General features: G+C 42.2%; 2 protein-coding genes across 2 annotated transcripts in view; one reads left to right on the forward strand and one right to left on the reverse strand.

Annotated features, from left to right (window-relative positions):
* Positions 1-8994: 8994 nt before the first annotated feature.
* LOC134746324 (DEAD box protein 52 homolog) lies at positions 8995-18554 on the forward strand. The gene is made up of 13 exons (XM_063680721.1): positions 8995-9141; positions 9227-9463; positions 9825-10010; positions 11184-11332; positions 11483-11586; positions 11678-11750; positions 11895-12107; positions 14240-14352; positions 14776-14876; positions 16097-16242; positions 16760-16840; positions 17384-17530; positions 18300-18554. The coding sequence occupies exons 1-13, from the start codon at positions 9064-9066 to the stop codon at positions 18502-18504; spliced, it is 1833 nt and encodes a 610-aa protein (XP_063536791.1). The 5' UTR covers positions 8995-9063; the 3' UTR covers positions 18505-18554.
* Positions 18551-22825, reverse strand: part of LOC134746300 (protein halfway) — a 45796-nt gene continuing 41521 nt past the window's right edge. Inside the window, exon 10 of the mRNA XM_063680676.1 lies at positions 18551-22137. Within this exon, the coding sequence (XP_063536746.1) occupies positions 21859-22137 (279 nt within the window). The 3' untranslated portion in view covers positions 18551-21858. The remainder of the gene's footprint in view (positions 22138-22825) is intronic.

Below are 22825 nucleotides of genomic sequence, written 5' to 3' on the forward strand. Positions count from 1 at the left end.
GAGCGTCGAGGCTTGCGAAGGCCGAAGGCCGAGCTCCGCGTAGGGCCGAAGGCCGAGCTCCGCGTAGGGCCGAAGGCCCGAAGCGTCACACGAGAGGGGGAAGTTGGAGCTTAAACACGACCCAATAGTGAAAATGTCTTAGACGAGCGAAACGGCGGGCCGAAGGCCGAAGGCCGTAGGCCCGACGTGAGCTTGTCAAGACATTTTTACTATTGGGTCGTGTTTAAGCTCCAACTTCCCGCTTACCGCCCAAAGCAAAACCAACCATCCAAGTGTTTTAATAAGCGAAGCGGCGGGCCGAAGGCCCGACGCTGAGCTTCGAAACCCAGCGAAGGCCGAAGGCCGAGCTCCGCGTAGGGCCGAAGGCCCGAAGCGTCCCTTACGATTTCCCAAGCACGCGAGGCCGAAGGCCGAGCTGCGGGTATGAAGTGCTCGCATGCGGATCTTTTCTTTCTACCAAAAGTACAACTTAATTAATTTTTCTCTTTGGAAAACAAAACTACTGCAACAACAACAACAACAACAACAACACAACAACAACAGCACCAACAACAACACCTCAACAACTACAGCACCAAAAACAACAGCACCAAAAACAACTGCACCAAAAACAACTGCACCAACATCAACAACAGCACCAAAACAACAGCACCAAAAAACAACAGCACCAAAAACAACAGCACAAACAACAAAACAACAACAACAACAACACGATGACCGCGGGGCCCTCGGGCCCCGCGCACCGCGCAAAAAACTAGTTAATATTATATATAGCTACATCCCCACTCATTTCTCATATATACGTTTTATTTGGAAAGTAGAAGGGTTGGACCAAAAAAAAAAAAAGTATTGTATAGAGGGCAGAATTTGTAGGTCTAGAAAAATATGGATTTTTGGATTCGGCTCCTGGGTCAAAAAATGTCGGACGGCCCGGCCAAACGGTGAGAGCTAGGTGGGGGGTGCTCGACCAAATGTCATAGAGGACCCTGGGCAGTTTCTGAAGCCGCCATTTTTTTTTCAAAATGGCGGATTCAAAATGGCGGCCAATTTTCAAAATGGTCCTAGCGCGCTGAAATTTCGGTCACGGAATCTCGGGGTCCCCTAGATTGGTATGGAAAAAAAAAATTTTGAAAAAATTCAAAATGGCGGAAAAAATGGCCACTTTTTTTTTGTATGGGAACTTTTAAACGGTGCTAGATAGGTGGGGGGTGCTCGACCAAATGTCATAGAGGGCCCCGAGAGAAGTACGACTGCATTTAAAAATTTTCAAAATGGCCGACTTTTTTTTTTTTTTTTTTTCAAGTTGGTCCGAGCGCGCTGAGATTTGGCATGCGGCGAGCCTCGGGGCCCGAGATTAGTATGTCGAAAAAATTTTTTGGAAAAATCCAAAATGGCGGCGGACAGGGGCAAAGTCAAATTTTCGAGTAGGTTAAGCGAGCCCGAAGGGCGAGCTTCAGGCCGGGAGGCCGAAGGCCGACCCCGCGACGGGCCGTCAGGCCCGGAGCTTCACCCCGAATGGCCAGGCTTCCTAAAACCCCAGTAATTTTGGGCGAGGCCGAAGGCCGAGCTGCGTTAAGGACGAACAAAGCAAAATCCTATACAAAAAGTGTGTTAAGCGAGCCCGAAGGGCGAGCTTCGGGCCGGGAGGCCGAAGGCCGACCCCGGCGGAGGGCCGAAGGCCCGGAGCCTTCACCCCGACTCCCAAGCGCGTCAACCCCAAGTAATTTAAAGCGAGGCCGAAGGCCGAGCTGCGTGAATGCAGTGCTCCCAAGCGTTCTACCAAGTCAACTGTGTTGATAAGCGAAGCCGGCGGGCCGAAGGCCCGACGGCGGAGCGTCGAGGCTCGCGAAGGCCGAAGGCCGAGCTCCGCGTAGGGCCGAAGGCCCGAAGCGTCACACGAGAGGGGGAAGTTGGAGCTTAAACACGACCCAATAGTGAAAATGTCTTAGACGAGCGAAACGGCGGGCCGAAGGCCGAAGGCCGTAGGCCCGACGTGAGCTTGTCAAGACATTTTTACTATTGGGTCGTGTTTAAGCTCCAACTTCCCGCTTACCGCCCAAAGCAGAACCAACCCTCCCCAAGTGTCTTAATAAGCGAAGCCGGCGGGCCGAAGGCCCGACGGCGGAGCGTCAAGGCTCGCGAAGGCCGAAGGCCGAGCTCCGCGTAGGGCCGAAGGCCCGAAGCGTCACACGAGAGGGGGAAGTTGGAGCTTAAACACGACCCAATAGTGAAAATGTCTTAGACCAGCGAAACGGCGGGCCGAAGGCCGAAGATTCAAAATGGCGGAAAAAATGGCCACTTTTTTTTTGTATGGAAACTTTTAAACGGTGCGAGATGGGTGGGGGGTGCTCGACCAAATGTCATAGAGGGCCCCGAGAGAAGTACGACTGCATTTAAAATTTTTCAAAATGGCCGACTTTTTTTTTTTTTTTTTTTCAAGTTGGTCCGAGCGCGCTGAGATTTGGCATGCGGCGAGCCTCGGGGCCCGAGATTAGTATGTCGAAAAAATTTTTTGGAAAAATCCAAAATGGCGGCGGACAGGGGCAAAATCAAAATTTCGAGTAGGTTAAGCGAGCCCGAAGGGCGAGCTTCAGGCCGGGAGGCCGAAGGCCGACCCCGCGACGGGCCGCCAGGCCCGGAGCTTCACCCCGAACGGCCAGGCACCCCCAACCCCCAGTAATTTTGGGCGAGGCCGAAGGCCGAGCTGCGTTAAGGACGAACAAAGCAAAATCCTATACAAAAAGTGTGTTAAGCGAGCCCGAAGGGCGAGCTTCGGGCCGGGAGGCCGAAGGCCGACCCCGGCGGAGGGCCGAAGGCCCGGAGCCTTCACCCCGACCCCCAAGCGTGCCAACCCCAAGTAATTTAAAGCGAGGCCGAAGGCCGAGCTGCGTGAATGCAGTGCTTCCAAGTGTTCTACCAAGTCAACTGTGTTGATAAGCGAAGCCGGCGGGCCGAAGGCCCGACAGCGAAGCGTCGAGGCTAGCGAAGGCCGAAGGCCGAGCTCCGCGTAGGGCCGAAGGCCCGAAGCGTCACACGAGAGGGGGAAGTTGGAGCTTAAACACGAGCCAATAGTGAAAATGTCTTAGACGAGCGAAACGGCGGGCCGAAGGCCGAAGGCCGTAGGCCCGACGTGAGCTTGTCAAGACATTTTTACTATTGGCTCGTGTTTAAGCTCCAACTTCCCGCTTACCGCCCACAGCAGAACCAACCCTCCCCAAGTGTCTTAATAAGCGAAGCCGGCGGGCCGAAGGCCCGACGGCGAAGCGTCGAGGCTAGCGAAGGCCGAAGGCCGAGCTCCGCGTAGGGCCGAAGGCCCGAAGCGTCACACGAGAGGGGGAAGTTGGAGCTTAAACACGACCCAATAGTGAAAATGTCTTAGACCAGCGAAACGGCGGGCCGAAGGCCGAAGGCCGTAGGCCCGACGTGAGCTTGTCAAGACATTTTTACTATTGGGTCGTGTTTAAGCTCCAACTTCCCGCTTACCGCCCAAAGCAGAACCGACTCTCCCCAAGTGTCTTAATAAGCGAAGCCGGCGGGCCGAAGGCCCGACGGCGGAGCGTCAAGGCTTGCGAAGGCCGAAGGCCGAGCTCCGCGTAGGGCCGAAGGCCCGAAGCGTCACACGAGAGGGGGAAGTTGGAGCTTAAACACGACCCAATAGTGAAAATGTCTTAGACGAGCGAAACGGCGGGCCGAAGGCCGAAGGCCGTAGGCCCGACGTGAGCTTGTCAAGACATTTTTACTATTGGGTCGTGTTTAAGCTCCAACTTCCCGCTTACCGCCCACAGCAGAACCAACCCTCCCCAAGTGTCTTAATAAGCGAAGCCGGCGGGCCGAAGGCCCGACGGCGAAGCGTCGAGGCTAGCGAAGGCCGAAGGCCGAGCTCCGCGTAGGGCCGAAGGCCCGAAGCGTCACACGAGAGGGGGAAGTTGGAGCTTAAACACGACCCAATAGTGAAAATGTCTTAGACAAGCGAAACGGCGGGCCGAAGGCCGAAGGCCGTAGGCCCGACGTGAGCTTGTCAAGACATTTTTACTATTGGGTCGTGTTTAAGCTCCAACTTCCCGCTTACCGCCCAAAGCAAAACCAACCCTCCAAGTGTTTTAATAAGCGAAGCGGCGGGCCGAAGGCCCGACGCTGAGCTTCGAAACCCAGCGAAGGCCGAAGGCCGAGCTCCGCGTAGGGCCGAAGGCCCGAAGCGTCCCTTACGATTTCCCAAGCACGCGAGGCCGAAGGCCGAGCTGCGGGTATGAAGTGCTCGCATGCGGATCTTTTCTTTCTACCAAAAGTACAACTTTATTACTTTTTCCATTGGAAAACAAAACTACTGCACCAACAACAACAACTACACATCAACAATAGCACCAACAACAACAACACATCAACAACAGCACCAACAACAACACCTCAACAACTACAGCACCAACAACAACAACTACAGCACCAAAAACAACTGCACCAAAAACAACAAGACCAACAACAAAACAACAGCACCAAAAACAACAGCACAAACAACAACAGCACAAACAACAACAACACGATGACCGCGGGGCCCTCGGGCCCCGCGCACCGCGCAAAAAACTAGTTACTACCTATATATACCTACTACAACAAGAATCGATTGTCAAAATTATTTCTCTCCTCTTTGTTTCTGAAAGAATCATGCTGCTAATTAAAGTAAAATACGACAGAAATTAAAATATACTAGTGACCCGTTGCTAGAGTATGGTTCTAAAAGTTAGGTTGCCTGTCCACTGGAGCGGAGCGGTAATCGAGGAAAAAATCTAGCAATAGAATTTCATTAAAATTTCAGAGCGGAGATTTTTCCTCGTATTATTATATACGACGACGATATCTGCTGTCGTCGTTTGGGCAGTCTTAAAGATAGAGATCTGTCACTTATTTGGGCGCGCGTAGATTACGGTGGCCACGTCCGTATCTATGTGTGCTTATACAGATCTCACAGCGGAGACTCGGAAACCAATCGTCTGCTGGAGCGTATCCAAGTGGGACTAAGCGAAGTTCTCGAGCGGCTTCCCTCGGCGGAGTTAGTAATCCTCGGCGACTTCAACGCGCACCACAGCGAGTGGTTAGGGTCAGTGCGCACTGACTACGCCGGGAGAGCTGTTCACAGTTTTGCTGCAGCGTATGATCTCTCACAACTAGTCGATGGTCCCACTAGAATTCCGGACATTGAAGGTCATACCCCTGCTCTCTTGGACCTACTGCTGACCTCGCATCCAGAACGCCACCAGGTATACCGTCTCGCACCCTTGGGTTCGTCAGACCATTGCTTGGTGCGTTCTGTTGCCACCACGGAGCGGACAGGGCAATCTCGACCTCCTGGGTTGCGCCGTGTCTGGCACTATGGATCGGCGGATTGGGATGGACTGCGGGAGTTTTATGCGTCCTACCCTTGGGGGCAGCTCTGCTTCTCTTTGGATGATCTTGACAACTGTGCGAAATTCGTTGCTGACACGATCCTGCAAGGTATGGAATGCTTCGTTCCTAGCACATTAGTTCGTGTTGGCAATCGTTCTCAGCCCTGGTTTGATAGAGCGTGCGCTGAAGCCCGTAAATCAAAGGAAGAAGCTTACCAAGCTTGGGCTGCTGCGCGTCAGGTCAACGATCGCAACTGTTCCGAATTGAAGAAGCGACTTAATGCTGCTACTAGGTCTTGTAAGAAGCGAATTGCTGCAGCCAAGTATGAACACACCCGCAGAATTGGTGAGAGACTAGTCAGTCAACCCTCTGGGTCCCGAACTTTCTGGTCTCTCGCCAAAGCTGTTCAGGGGAACTTCTGCAGGGTTTCCTTGCCATCTTTGCACAAACCCGATGACTCACTGGCTCATTCCGCAAAAGAGAAAGCAGACCTTCTATGCTCTCTATTTGCGTCGAATTCAACACTGGACGACGGGGGCAATTCACCTCCCACTATTCCGCAATGCGAGTACTCCATGCCCGAGGTGCGCTTTACGCAAAGCGCAGTAAGGCGTGCACTCTTTGCCCTCGACGTCAAGAAGTCCAGTGGGTCAGACGGTATTCCTGCTGTTGTGCTAAAAACGTGCGCTCCAGAGTTGACTCCGGTTCTGACGCGACTATTCGCACAATAATTATAAATTATTTTATAAGGCAATCAAGGAATTTTTGTTACACAAATGCTATTATTCTTTAAATGATTTCTTAAATGATAATTTGGAATAAATTGAATTTCATAATAATAATGTAAAAATTTGTAATTGTAAAAATATTAATATTGGGATAATTTTATGATAAATTATAATTTAATATAATTTAAGCTGGTGAATAATGTATAGCTGTTAAAATATAATTTAGACTAAGTATTATTTAAGTAACTATGTTGCTATGCCCTAACAGGTGCATGTTGTAACCTAAGATATAAATAAGACCTAATGTAAACACATGTATGCAATAAATGATATGACTATGACTATGACTATTCTCGCTCTCATACCGCTCAGGGAAATTCCCGTCTTCCTGGAAGATTGCCTGGGTTCACCCTCTACCAAAAAAGGGTGACCGTACCGACCCTTCTAACTATCGGCCTATTGCGATCACCTCCCTGCTCTTTAAAGTAATAGAGCGTGTGGTAAACAACCAGCTCCTTAAGTACCTCGAAGACCACCAGCTAATTAGCGACCGGCAATACGGGTTTCGCCGTGGTCGCGGCGCGGGAGACCTTCTTGTTTACCTCACTCACCGATGGGCCACCGCCATAGAGAGCAAGGGAGAGGCACTGGCTGTTAGCCTGGATATCGCAAAGGCCTTCGATAGGGTTTGGCATAAGGCACTTCTTTCCAAACTTCCCTCGTACGGGCTTCCTAAGGGGTTGTGCACATGGGTCTCCAGCTTTCTATCTGGGCGTAGCATTTCAGTCGTCACTGACGGAATATGCTCGGATTATAAGCCTATAAACGCTGGAGTACCCCAAGGATCTGTACTATCGCCTACCCTGTTCCTTCTGCATATCAATGATATGTTATTAACTAACAATATTCATTGCTATGCAGACGACAGCACTGGCGATAGCTGTTATACAGGTCGTGCAAACGCCCCCCCTGAGCAGGTGTCGGAGTGCAGGATGCGACTTGTGTCTGAGATCGAGACGTCCCTTGAACAGGTCTCCGAATGGGGTAGACGTAACCTCGTCCAGTTCAACCCCAGTAAGACACAAGTCTGCGCGTTCTCCGCCAAAAAAACCCCATTTGTCACGGCGCCAAAGTTTCAGGGCATTCCCCTTACCACCGCTAAAAGTATCGGGATACTTGGTGTCGACATTACGAACGAAGTCCAGTTTCGTAGTCATCTGGAACAAAAAGCCAAACTGGCCTCCAAAAAGCTTGGGGTGCTTAACAGAGCCAAACAGTACTTCACACCGGGTCACCGACTTTTGTTATATAAAGCGCAGGTTCGACCCCATATGGAGTACTGTTCTCATCTCTGGTCTGGCGCTCCACAATACCAGCTCCTTCCCCTTGACTCCATCCAACGTCGGGCAGTTCGTATTGTCGGCAATTCCGAACTTACTGACGGCTTAGAACCTCTTAGTCTTCGGAGAGACGTTGGCTCTCTTTGCATGTTCTACCGTCTGTACAATGGGGAATGTTCCGAAGAACTTTTTGATCTGGTGCCATCGTCTCGTTTCTATCACCGCACCTCCCGCCAAAGGAGCAAAGCTCATCCTCACTTCTTAGACACATGGCACACCATGAATAAGCGGGCATCCCGCTCGTTTCTTCCCAGAACGTGCAGAATGTGGAATGAGTTGCCTCCTGAGGTATTTCCTTTGTGCTACGACATGGGATTCTTCAAGAAGCGGGTATTTAGGGTTCTCAAGGGTCGGCAATGCTTAAGTGGCTCCTGTGATGTTGCTTACGTCCATGGGCGACGATGACTGCTTCCCATCAGGCGGCTCGTCTGCTCGTTTGCTGAACATCACACAAAAAAAAATAAAAAAAATTGTGCATGGCAGATTTTATTTAAATGTAAAATAATTAATTAATTATTTGGCACATATATAAATAATAATATGTATAATTTTAGATTAAATAAGTATGTTTCCCTATGTGGAACTATGTTGCCGTGCCCTAACAGGGCGTCACATGAACAGCTTATATTTAAGAACACCTGTACCTGCTATGTGATATGCAATAAATGATTTCAATTTCAATTTATATGTAGGTAAATTAGATTTTTCATATAAATAAGAACTTTTATTCGTAATTTTAAATATAGTTTGTCAAAGAACTGTCTCATTTCAAACATAGACGAAGAGAATCATACTATCTGTCTTACACTAGTACTAGCACCCAAAAGAAAAGGATGAGTATAGATTTTTTTTGTTCTTATTTACTGCCAATTTGGTTTGACCAACTATACTTATTTATTATTATTTCGCCAATGAACAAACCAATCCTAGAATTACGGTCAAACAACTTTGTCAGTAGAAAAGGCGCGAAATTCATATTTTCTATGGATTCCTATAATTTCCTTCCCACATATATTTTTTTAAATTTGCCGCTCTTTTCTACTGACGGTAATGGCTTGACAGACTATAATAGAAAACTATTATAACGAGCTTTTATTTCGTTTTTACCCTGTGCCTGTTTTGTTGACCCTGTTATTTGCGGCCAGTTTTCACAAGTTTTGCTTTTGGCGCGTTAAATGCGCGGTAAAATTAATAAAGTGAAACTATTCAAGTTAACATTTATGTCACTTATGTCGTAAAGTCTATATGTAAAGTCGTAATAATTAGTACCTGATTTTCAAGGAATCAAGTCTTTAAGAGAACATTTTAATTTGAATAACTTGACTATATATAATAGGTTTGTTTACAATACCCTATTTTTAATTATTTTGTATTTAAGCCGCCTAACATATGACTTAAACAGCTTCAGTGACATCTTGAGCCATGTTTGTGTGTCAAGGAAAAATGATAGATGTCACAATTGACAATTGTCACATTTGACATTTCCAGTTATCAACAATACTCGCACGTGGATTTTTGTTGAAATGTTTTATTAAAATACCAGTAAAACTGATAAAATGGACGCTTACGATATATTTAGGAAACTAACCAAAGGTCTAACCTTCAAACGACGCGTTTTAGGTGTTAAAAATAATGTAAGTTGCATCTTATAACCTCTCGTTTTTAGTGTTCTATTTTGTTTGATAAAATTATATTATTATGTACTTGATTTAATTTTAGCAAGGTGTAAAGCCTTTACCGGTTAAAAAAGAAGAAGGATTGGAAATTAAGGAGGAGCTACCCAGTGAGGATGAAGATGAAATGCAGAACTTAAGCGCCGGCAGCGAACCAAGTGATGTAGATTCTGGCGATGAAAAGGAACTACAACTCTTGGAAGGAGTAAAAGTGGGAGAAAGAAAGAAAAAGAAGAAGAAGGAAAAAACAGAGAATTTGCTTAAGAAACTGGAAATTGAAGAGGTTAGTATTAACAAGTTATTTTTAAGAAAATCTGTGACAAACTTGTAGAATGATTTAAATTTATTTTGTGTGTAGAATATGTTTGTATCCGCATATAGAAGTTTATGACATTACAATGGAATAAAAGATCAGCAATACTTGTATCTTTTAACAGTGTAAATAATGATAAATCAATAAAATATAATATTTGGTCCATGTAGCTGAAATTGGAGGTTTTATGTGGTAGAGAATAAAAATGAAAATATTTTTTGACAAAAACAATTTTTACAGTCTCTGATTCTTGTGTTGTTGGCCTAAGGCACCAGAGGTGCAGCAGCGGTAGATGTTTCTTAGTTCTACATTACAGCCCTATAAATTCCAGCATAACCGCTTCCGCAATGAACATGGCATTAAAGTGGTCGGTCGTCACGTCCCAGCGGCTCTGCAAGACTTCTCCGAGCTTGTGACCAAGTACAATGTGAAACAGGCACTTGTGGACACAGTGATGAAGTGCGGGTACGATGAGCCAACGCCGGTGCAGAGGCAGGCCGTGCCTTGTATGATGGAGGTCAGGTTTTGCCTACTTGTTTATTTATTTAATATTTACACAGCACTGCAGTCTTATCACTGTGAAACTACACTTGACTGCCTCTTATGCATCAACTCGCAAAATCTTACTCGTGGTCATGACACACTTATACAAAGTGCGCCTATCACTTAACATTAGATTCTAATCACTTAAGACACTGAATTAAAAGGCAAAGTATAACTAGTGTTGACATAATAACAATCATTTTTGCACTTTGCACTTACAAGTCTTACTTACTTACTGCTTACTGCTAGCCTTTCTCCGCAGACGTCTTTTTTGGTTGCCCTTGGCATAGGCCTCTCCCATATTCCTCCACGAGTCCCTGTCCAGAGCCTGTCTTCTCCAGAAGGCTCCAGCCACCTGCCTGAACTCGTCTTCCCATCTCATTTTTTGTCTTCCATCATCCCTTTTTCCGTCTCTTGGGTACCATGTTGTGATGTCTTTTGACCATTTTTCTCTTTTGTCTCGGAGCATGTGGCCGGTCCACTTCCATTTTAGTTTTTTCATAGTGTGGTTTACATCGATTATTTTTGTTCTCTTTCTAATGTCCTCCAGTTTTATTCTATCACTAAGTTTTATATTCAACATGCTTCTTTCCATACTATTTTGGCAGACTTGGAGAGCTTTCCTCTCCTTGAAAGTCTTACAACTTCATAAAAAGTCACTAACACTTTTACTACCGATTTGTCTCGTTGCCACTATTATATCGTGATATTATCGCCGAAATTCGGGAGAGCACATGTGCTTGAGTACCTGACAAATCCAGACTGGTTTTGTTGATGTACCCTCATATTTCAATACACTACACTTTTAAATCTTGTAATCAGGATTAAAGGGATTATTACACTGCTAAATTTAGTGACTAACAAGAGGGACGCCGCTATACGTGAGACGCGATAAGAGATACATCCTATCGTTTCTCACGTATAGCGTCGTCCCTCTTGTTAGTCACTAAATTAGGATAGTGTAATAAGCTCTTAATGGTTAAAGTCCCGCCCAAGTGGTTAAAGAGTGTCAAAGAAATAAAACACATCTCACAGTAAAATATGTACCCTATTTAATGTCGCTCTTCTTGTATGTTTTCCATTCTGGTTAATTTTTTGCCTTATTAAAGAATGAACATGTCACTAAAGGAAGATGTTTAATATACAGGACCGCCAAATTCTGGCCTGTGCACCAACTGGCTCCGGAAAGACATGTGCTTTCCTTCTGCCCATCCTGCACACACTTGGAGCCCCACAAGGAGGCCCCCGGGCCCTAGTGCTCTGCCCCACCAGGGAACTGGCGCACCAGATATACAGGTGGGTCTGCGCTATTTAGAAGTACAGGAAAAGTGGAAAAATTGACCGTCTTGGGCTCATGACTGACCAGCGGCACCTTGACAGCCAAAATTAAGTTGCATAGGTATAAATACTTGTGAGAGTATGATAGATTCAGTTTTGTTCCGACAGGGAGGCGCTCCGGCTGAGTGAAGGCACGGAGTTAAGATGCAGCGTTGTGCGGAACATGAAGGAGAGCAAAGTGAAAGAGCGAGAGGCCACTATTAGGAGGAGTGGTGAGAATAAAAAGCAGTTGCCACATTTTTTATTGCCTTTTGAGTGCCCTGTGAAGACTTCTGATCTTATGTATTTTATATTATATTTCAGACATTGTTATCAGCACGCCAAACAGATTATGCTACTTACTTAACAGGGATAATGTAAATATTTCCCTTGACAAGTGAGTACTAATTTTAGCATTTGAAGTCTATTACAATCCATTGTAAATGTTGCAAATATCTGTATGCTAAGTTGTCTAAACTATAAACTCTAACCCCTTGTCAGATTAGACACGCATTTCCAACAAGTCTTATTTTATTTTCAGAGTCCGTTGGCTAATAATCGACGAAGCCGACAAACTATTCGAAGGCTCGGCCGACGAGCAGTCCGACTTTAGACAGCAAATGGAGCAGATACTAGCGGCTTGCGACGGCAAACAGCGAAGAATAGCGATGTTCAGCGCTACACATACACCCGCCGTGGCGAAATGGTGCCGACATCATATGAGGGGGCTTATTAATGTTACTGTGGGACAGAGGTATGTTATTTTAATTCTTGAATTAAGTTTTCTGTTGATTAGAGAAGATTTTAGGGGACTGTGGGGCTAATTAGCGCAGTATAGCGATGTTCAGCGCCACACTTACACCCGCCGTGGCGAAATGGTGCCGCCATCATATGAGGGGGCTTATTAATGTTACTGTGGGACAGAGGTATGTTATTTTAATTCTTGAATTAAGTTTTCTGTTGATTAGATAAGATTTTAGGTGGTTGTGGGGCTAATTAGCGCAGTATAGCGATGTTGAGCGCCACACATACACCCGCCGTGGCGAAATGGTGCCGACATCATATGAGGGGGCTTATTAATGTTACTGTGGGACAGAGGTATGTCATTTTAATTCTTGAATTAAGTTTTCTGTTGATTAGAGAAGACTTTAGGGGACTGTGGGGCTAATTAGCGCAGTATAGCGATGTTCAGCGACACACATACACCCGCCGTGGCGAAATGGTGCCGACATCATATGAGGGGGCTTATTAATGTTACTGTGGGACAGAGGTATGTCATTTTAATTCTTGAATTAAGTTTTCTGTTAGAGAAGATTTTAGGGGACTGTGGGGCTAATTAGCGCAGTATAGCGATGTTCAGCGCCACACATACACCCGCCGTGGCGAAATGGTGCCGCCATCATATGAGGGGGCTTATTAATGTTACTGTGGGACAGAGGTATGTTATTTTAATTCTTGAATTAAGTTTTCTGTTGATTAGATAAGATTTTAGGTGGTTGTGGGGCTAATTAGCGCAGTATAGCGATGTTGAGCGCCACACATACACCCGCCGTGGCGAAATGGTGCCGACATCATATGAGGGGGCTTATTAATGTTACTGTGGGACAGAGGTATGTCATTTTAATTCTTGAATTAAGTTTTCTGTTGATTAGAGAAGATTTTAGGGGACTGTGGGGCTAATTAGCGCAGTATAGCGATGTTCAGCGACACACATACACCCGCCGTGGCGAAATGGTGCCGACATCATATGAGGGGGCTTATTAATGTTACTGTGGGACAGAGGTATGTCATTTTAATTCTTGAATTAAGTTTTCTGTTGATTAGAGAAGATTTTAGGGGACTGTGGGGCTAATTAGCGCAGTATAGCGATGTTCAGCGCCACACATACACCCGCCGTGGCGAAATGGTGCCGACATCATATGAGGGGACTTATTAATGTGGGACAGAGCTATGTTATTTTAATTCTTGAATTAAGTTTTCTGTTGATTAGATAAGATTTTAGGTGGTTGTGGGGCTAATTAGCGCAGTATAGTATGCGGGGCTTATTAATGTCACTTGTACTTTGTAAGAATACTTCCAACAATATTTATTGTGATAATATGATGGTACAATCGGGGACATTCGCGGTGAACCACCTTAAGGGCAAACATCGTTTAAACGTCTTGCAGACGGTCAGGCGATATCATAAAAGTGATGATCAATAGCATGGCACAAAAAAATGTGGGTGTTGAAAAAAAAAGGTTAGCTCTGGTAAAGTTTATTCCGTCTATTGTCTTTGTGACGGCCGGCATTTGCAAACTAAGATAAGGAATTCAAAATGCATTCTAATCATCATTGCATGATCTTATGGGGAGGCGAAGCTTAGCCTAAACAAAAACAACTAATAAACTGTCCTTACTACCTATTGTTTGTCTCATTACCTGTTTTTACCCTTTTCATTATTAACATAAAGAATCCTAAATGCATCCTAATTGGTTATCTCTATGGGAGGTGGAGTTTAGCTCGCTCGTTAAAATTTGTAAGAATTGATTCACCGCCAATCAGAATCAGAACGTTTATTGGTAAAAGCAATATTATTTTACATGCCACAAAACACACACACACACACACACAACATTTTTTTTGGGCGCCACAAGCCTTCGGGAATTGTCATATACTTGGAAATTTCGACCCATGCCACCGTGACCGGATAGCCGAGCGGTTCAGGCACCTGTCCGGTAAACGGGGTACGCTGGTTCGATTCCAGCTCTGGACACTGGAGGTTTTGGTCATTTTTTCCTTCGTATATGACATTTATTTCAGTTTATTATTTTACATGTCAGGAATTGGGTATACATAATAAATGCAATGTCCCCGATAGTACAATTATTGTATTTTTTTTTACAGAAATGCAGCCACAAATCTGGTAGATCAAGAACTATTGTATTGCGGCAATGAGAACGGGAAGCTGGTAGCATTTCGACAACTAGTGCAGCAGGGACTAAAACCTCCCGTCCTAGGTATTGTGTCCCTTTTTTACACAAAATAATCGGAAAATATTGATGAGTCTTAACATTAAAAAATTTCACGGTTTAGACTCACTTGTTTTAGTCACTCGCGCTACATTTTTCGGAGAGCCTAGGTCTCCTTTCTCAAGCACTAATAGTCTAAACCGTGAAATTATTTAATGTTAGTATGTTAGTATGTATGTTAGTAGTAGTAGTAGCACAACAGTTTAATTTCGATTTGTCTTAACTTGAGAGCCTCCTATAAAAATATTTCTTACGAGAAATATTCAATAACATCAGAAATATTTCACTTCTCATATTCTTAAATTTCATATCTCTAATGGCGTAGTGTACCTATAAGCTACTTTAAAAAAACTTTCAGAACCTAAATAAAATTATTTTTAAAATAAATAAATAAGTTTGTGTGTGTTTCAGTGTTCGTACAAAGCAAAGATCGAGCGAAGCAGCTTTTCAAGGAGCTCATATACGACGGAATCAATGTAGATGTCATACATGCAGACAGAACTCAGACACAGGTATTTATAACATTTTCTTTAACGGCTGAACACCTAAATGTTTATATATGTCGTGGCAAGATCTTAGAATCAACCATTTCATGAAATGTTAAACATATTAATAACGGGTCACTCACGTATTTTAAGTCGAAAAACGCTCGACATGTTTCACTCCGTACCGAGGACTTCGACTTAAAATACGTGAGTGACCCGTTATTAATATGTCTGTCTCACGGAAGTTTTGTTATTAAAATTTTATGAAATGATTGGTCGGCCACATCACGAAAAAGTCAAAACCTAACCTAACCATGTCATGAAGTAACAAAGATTTGACATGAGTAACAAAGATTGGAATCAGTTTATTATGACTCCGCTTATACTGACCTACCGCTTACTATGACGTAATTACTGTGCGAAGTTTGGTTTTCATATAAAATTCTTTGTGACATAATCGGATAAGTTGACTTCACTTATAGTGACAAATCGCTTATGGCCTATAAATCCTATTTTCATGAAATTATGTCCATTCGCTGGTTTTCGTGGCCATTCCCACGTCTTTCCCTGCGAGGACGTTTTCATTCTCAGTGACAAGTTGATAATTGGTACAAGGTTAATAAAACTCATCACTCACAAAGGAATTTAAGATCAATTTGGAAAAATTAACAAAAATAAGAAGTTAATCCACTATGCATTATGACATCCGCTTAGTATGACGTGTTTGCCTCTTCCCTTCAATGTCATTATAAGCGGACTACTAACTAACAGGGCAAATTATGTATATGCTTATAATAAGAAGACAATAGTTATTTGTGCAACAAGAGAGGAAAGTTAGTTTTTCTTGCGAGTGTTTACTTTGAGTCCCGAGAAAGTGAAAGATTCTATAATTGAATCACGAGCGAAGCGAGTGATTCTAAGTTAGTATATTGAGCGTAGTGAGGGACTCATAAACACGAGATTTATAATAACTGCTCTCGTGTTGCACATATAATTTTTCACCTCAGTAGCGAGAACATATTAAAGGTTAAAATGGTTTTCGAATTACACAGAATAATACAGAAAAACAAAAAAAATAAAAATAAAAACGAATTTGTAATAGAAGTATGAAGTGGCAGTTCATGGCCTAAATTAAAAAGCTACTTTGTTTCACTCCCTGGAGTGAGGAAAGTCGCACTTTCCTCACTCCAGGGAGTGACGAAAGTAGGCTTGTTCGGCCTGCTGAGGTGAAAAGCTTTATTTTTCAGCGTGACAACGTAGTCCGTAGCTTCCGCGTCGGTCGCGTGTGGGTCCTTATCTGTACAGAACTAATGGGTCGCGGGATCGACTTCCGGGGCGTCAACCTGGTCATCAACTACGACTTCCCCCCCTCCGCCATCGCCTATATACACAGGTAATTAGTAAAGTATATAAATAACTAAACTTTTCAGCGAGACAACGTAGTTCCGCGTAGGTTGTGTATGGGTGCTGATCAGTACGGAGCTGATGGGTCGCGGGATCGACTTCCGGGGCGTCAACCTGGTCATCAACTGTGGCTTCCCATCACATGACTTTTTTTTTATAATTTTAAAATAAATAGTTTAGAAGTTATTTGACAAAATAGCCAAAAAATTACCTTTCCCCCCCTGTATCTCCAAAACTACTAGGTCTAAAATTTTGAAAAATATATACAAAATAGCTCTTTACCTATAGATAACAGGAAAACCTATTACAAATGTTCAGTCAAGCGTGAGTCGGACTTAATTACTTAGTTTTTGATCCGACCCCTACGAATTTTTTAAAGACATCTCACGTTTCACATTTTAAATAGGTACATTGTTAAAAATTGTGTAATTTACGGAACCCTTGGAACGCGAGTCCGACTTGCACTTGGCCGGTTTTTTTTTATATAAAATGTATATAATCCCCAGGATCGGCCGCGCCGGCAGAGCGGGGCAGAAGGGGCGGGCCATCACGTTCTTCACACAAGACGACGTTGCCAATCTTAGAAGGTGAATCAATTGTCTATTTATTAAATACATATCATAACTATACAAACTCCCATAACCCCTAGAGACTGCGAGCCACGAACAGATTTCCATGACCAATCGCCTCCCAGGCGAAAAATCGCATAGTGGTTAACGGCTATGTATGATGAACCCTCGTGGACGTTAGTGTGGATGAGTGAAAAGAAAAAAAAAAACATGTTCATGTGACCAGCTGACGGTCTTTCCACCGCGATTCAATCGGCTGACGATTTTTTTTTTTCACAGGCTTTTAATTCTACCACGACCAACTTGTAGAGTCTGTGCGGAAAGAAATATAAGGTTATAAGGGAACCAATACCTTTTTCCGACTCTTTCCGCACATACTTTATTCCACAGTAATACACTAAATAGATTTACTCATTTTTAACCTTTGCTGCTCGATTTTAAACTTAACGACCCTTGTCTTACGTTCCACTATCGCATGAATCGCATCAGTAATGTAGCTAGGTCAAGTCTTACCGTTTGCCACACGACTTTGAACTCTACCACCCACGTCTTAAATTCCAGTATCGCGTCAGTAATGAAACAGTCGGGCTGCGCTGTCCCCGACTACATGTTGGCGCTCAAACAGAACCCTAATAAGAGGAAGAAGCTCGCTAAAAAGGCTCCGAGGAGAGACGAGATATCTACTATTCTCGGGAAGAGGCCAGACAAGTAAGTAGTAAGAGTTAAGAAGAGAAAATAAAACAATAAATATTGTGGTTGTGTTTAGTTTGGAGGTGAGGCGTCTAGTTTGTCAGCTGGAATAGATGGCGCTGCACTATGTAATTTGTTTTGTGGTTACTGGATTATCACATGTCAACTTTTGACAACCAACGTTATCTCTTAAAGGCCGGCGCCGTACTGTGCCATCAATGTCATATTTCAATACAAAGCATGAATGTGTTTTAAACTATAAACAGGACTTCCGGTTCGCACGCCATCTTGATAGTAGCCTCGTGATTAATTCCTTTGTTTTTTGCTCATTAATATTGTTTAAAATGTAATATCGATAGCTTTATTATACAGTAATCTAATGTGTTAGTGTGCAGTGAATGGAGAATTATACACAATGCGTGTTTAACCACCATTTTAGAGTCAACGGCCGGTAGTCCACGTGCTTCTCGTAAAATCCAGCTATCGGTTTTACGAGTCAACTACAACAACTACCAAACAACGTCGTGCTCTAAGAGCATTTGGTATTTCTACCTCTAACAGTGTCTGGCTAGATGCCCATAATTTTATTTACCGTACACTGGCTGAAGAAAATCAAGAAATATTAATTCGATCCCACGTGGATCCCACTTTGACGTTGGCGAAATCATCGACAGTATCGATGGAGCCATACTACTTAAAGATTGAATTGAATTGAAACTATAAACAAATATACATTACACAGTCAATGGATGTTTGGTTGACATTTATATTAATAATTTATTTACAGGAGGAAACTTGAAAATGACAAGGAGTCAAAAGACGATAAGACTAAAAATAAAAACACAAACGCCAAGAGAAGAAAGGTAGAGAAGACAGAGAATGGAGAACCGAAGAATAAAAAACAAATGAAAATGACCAAGAAAAGCAAAAATAAAATGAACACTACGAAAAAGAATAAAAAGAAAACTATAGTTCATAAAAAAGGTAAATAAAATTTATAAATTACACTATTTGTAAGGTTTAGAAAAATAAACAATTAAAACTACCTTAGTATTTTATTTAAAAATCAAACAATAATTATAAAATCAACCCTTTAATTGGTCATATTTATACATAAAACGAAATCCATACAAAATATACAGTCTTCATTGCATTTATATATACATAATAACTATATAGCCTTTTTAATATAAATATCTAAAAATAGTGATAATTTCAGTGTATATTTTTCAATATGGCACCTATTTCCAATATCATTTCAAAACGGTTATAGTTGAAACTAGTGATGTGCCGTTGCCAGTAAATGTTTCCAAGGTGAGTAAATTCCCAGTAACGTTAGCAAAAACCGATAAATACGTTTTTTGTGGGTTATGGCATGTTTTTACTTTTGTTATGGTATTTTTTTTTGTTAATTACGAATACGGTAAGATGCTTAGATGGGCAGGTGGAGTGACACGTCTGGACAAAGTTCGCAACGAACACATGAGGGGATCCTTAAAGTTGCTCCAATAGCTGAAAAAATAAAGGAAAGCCGACTACGCTGGTTCGGACACATTTCCAGGCGAGAAGATGACTATGTAGTCAAAAAGGTCCTGAACATGCCAAACCGACCCAGAGGACGAGGTAGATCCCCCGCTACTTGGGGGACCAAGCTAACTACGCAGACAACCCAGAACAGAGCTCTCTGACGCAAACGTACAAGGAGACCCGACCCCAGATGAGCTGGGAAGAGGGTTGGCCAAAGAAGAAGAATACGGTAAAATGTTAATTTACTAGTAAATTTCCTGAATGGGAAATTACTGGTAACGGTAATTTACTGCCGGCACAACACTAGTTGAAACAGACTGAGTGCATTTCGACTGCAGAAAGAATGTAAACAAAATTGAGAAGTGCAATCCGTCTGTTTCAGCCCTTACTTAAGCTAAGTTAAGCTATGTCTTAGGTGAAAGTTATGTTTAGCCTCTTAGAATCTTCAGTATAATTGGTCCAAAATAGCAGATATATCATTATGTTGCATCATTTTGAGTACAAAAATAGACTTATTAGAATAAGAACTTACATCAGAAATGGATGGGATATTTGACCTAGATATAAGTTTTTGTTTAAAATCATCTCAGATAACTAACACTAGTAGATATAGTCATATAACGCACTGTAGCATTTAATTATGTAACAAAAGTTGTCACATTTCTGGCCATTAAAAGAAACACTTAAAGCTAACTAGGCTAATGACTAAGTGTGGTAATGTCATCATTTATGTCACATTTCTATGAAAATATGACATGTATACATATAGTGACACTTCCTCACTTTGTTCCATTCAATTCGATACAGTCAGCTTAGGGTGGTGTTCCACCTATTCAAAATCTTGGTCCAGTGTGTATTTGCGTCTCACATTTTGCTTAATAAGAGAGTGAGACGCAATGACATTGGACCAAGAAATTGGCAATGAATAAAAAAGGTGCGTTGGGGTAAGTTAAGGGTTTTTCATGCGGGATAAGAATAAAAGTCGCCCGTAATGCTTCGGCATACGGACGATTTGTTGTCTTACCCCTCATGAAAAACCCGTTCAATCTTACCCCAACTCACCCTTCAGTCGAGGTCAAAGATACACTTTTGCACCTTACTCCTTTGTAATAAGGCGAAAAAATGTTAACATATCTGTGACGACGACTGTAATGTCACTAGATAAGTTTTGCAATAGACAAATGTGTCATTCTCAATCAAAAGGGTACTTCTTGTCGGTTGTCAATTTTTTTATAGCTATTTCCATATAGCATTCATTTGAAATCAACCTTATCGGCAAGCGACAATGTGGTACCTTTTGGTTGAAAACGTCACAAATATGAAACAAAGAGGTGGCCCATCACGGGTTACCCTCATCTGGCATAATATTGTTTGTCAGAAATACACTTCGCATAACACGCATCGCAGTAAACTTTTAGTCGAATGATACTTTCGCATAAATATATACTTGCCATAATAGTCATTTCGCATAATATTCATTTGGCAGAATTCTCTAAGTGGGTTAGGTTAGGGTTTTCTGCCAAATAATATTATGCGAAAAGAAATTCTGCAAAGTATTATTATGCGTAAAGCAGTATGCCAAAAGTATTTCTGCCAAAAGATATTTCTACCATGTAACATTATGCAACACAGAAATATGTCAAAAAACTTTCTGCAACACAATAAGGAACCAACAGCTTATAAAAAAATGAATTTCGGCGTGGGATAGAAACGAGTTACGAATATTTTATACAATATTTTCATTTCATACAAAGTTTAAATCTATTTTTTAATAAGTAGATTTAAAAAGAAAGTAAATGTTTTCCCTCCAAACATTGTCTATGGAAATATAGTTTTAAAAAGTATATGTGATAGGCCCCCTCTGTGCTTCATATTTGTCTATTGCAAAACTTATCTAGTGACCTATGTTACAGTCTGGCAAAAAAGAGTAGAAATTAAAAAGTGGCAACACTGTAGTGTCGTCCCTTTCAAATCAATCTAAGAAAAACGGGACGACACTACAGTGTTGCCACTTTTTAATTTCTACTCTTTTTTGCCAGACTGTATGTACTATGATACAAAAGACTCATTGGCAAAAAAATCCCATTACTACACCTAAAAAACATTTACCATGGCATAAAACTCAAAATAACTTGAATATAATATAACATCGTCTTTTCATATATTCCTACAGATATAGTGAATAAATATTTTCCATGACAAAAGTCTTTCCCGCATTGACATAAGATTCAAATCCAAATCAAATCAAATTCAAATTCAAAAAAATCAAATAAAAAAAAAACCAAAAGTCTAATTCGTTGGGCCCGTGGGAAAGTTTTATTCAATATACTTGTATAGATTTGTATAATAATAGCTACAGCTTTTAATAAAGCTACACTTGATTAAAAATATACGCATTTTTCATATAGTATTACAACGATTTCAACACATAATTTACATATTTGACACAAAATTATACAAAATAGATTTATTGTGCTATTTCTAGCTGCAGCACTCATAAAAGCACTCATAAGTCCATAAAAACACTAAAACATAAACAAAAGTTCAATGTTATTCATTAGTTTTTTAAACCACAAAAAACACAGCGTCCAAAATCATCAATCATCATTAAATAATCCATGAAACCAATTGGTACCAAAAAATAAACAAAAGTTAATCACAGTGCACTTGTCTAACAAATGAGATACTGTCCTGTTTTTGAGATATCCAAATAGCTTCATTGCAGATTGTCTGCCAGGTCTGCCTCTGAGACTCCAGACTAACGCATGGACCTGCCACGCGAGCCAATCACATCGCACCAATATCCACCAATCAGCGCGTCACTCGCACAGCCAATCACAGGGCAGACGCGGCATCTTATTAGCCGGCCACGGCAGATAACCTGCCGTCTTGAAGATCCAGTAATCATAAGATACTTTACTTATCAAAAGTACTAGAATTAAAACTTCTAGAGTGATAATGTAGTAGATATAGTCGGTCCAGTCCCTTGGAGTGTGGCAGACTTGGAATTCTTTTAGTTCTACAACTGGGCCCATGTTGTCTTCGCAGTATAACTCTTTGTAGTCGAGGATGGTTTTTGAGACTTCTATTAGCCATGGCTGAAATGAAACAAAACTGTATTTAGTAAGTATTTACTTACATAGAAATCTGATATCCCTAGCGGATTATATTGATATTGATACTGACGATTTAAGTTTTAAATAAAGACCTAGCGGGAAAATTAGGTCCAGGTCTAGGCAAATACAGATGTAGTGCATAATTTTTACATCGTACTTTCTCGGAAACATTCGTATTTGTCATGCTACTATTGCTATTTCAGTCATCCTCAGTACTTTTTGTACCGAGTCTGACAGAAATAGCAAGACGTTCATACGTTTCCGTGAAAATACGATGGAAAATAATTATGCACTACAACTGTACTAAAAACATTGTAAACGGATCACTTCGTGTGAAAATTGACCAGTCACCAGATTTCATTGCTCTGAAGTGTATGAAATGATACCTATTTCGTGAAATATCCAACAAACTCATTGGTAACTATATGTGCTAGATAGAATCCCCCGACCTCCACTTTATATGCCTTGCCGTTTTGTATGTATAGGTAGTTGCTGCTAGTAAGAAACGTGTTGTCTTTGTCACACATTACTAAATAGAAAGAAATACACTCATTTGATGACATTCTCAGTGTTGCAGTCGCTTTGTATGTAGTTGCTGCTAGTGAGAATCGTGTTGTCTTTGTCACACATTACTAAATAGAAAGAGACGCACTCACTTTGATGACTTTCT

This window comes from Cydia strobilella, chromosome 12 (assembly GCF_947568885.1).
Source record: "Cydia strobilella chromosome 12, ilCydStro3.1, whole genome shotgun sequence".
Classification (NCBI taxonomy): domain Eukaryota; kingdom Metazoa; phylum Arthropoda; class Insecta; order Lepidoptera; family Tortricidae; genus Cydia; species Cydia strobilella.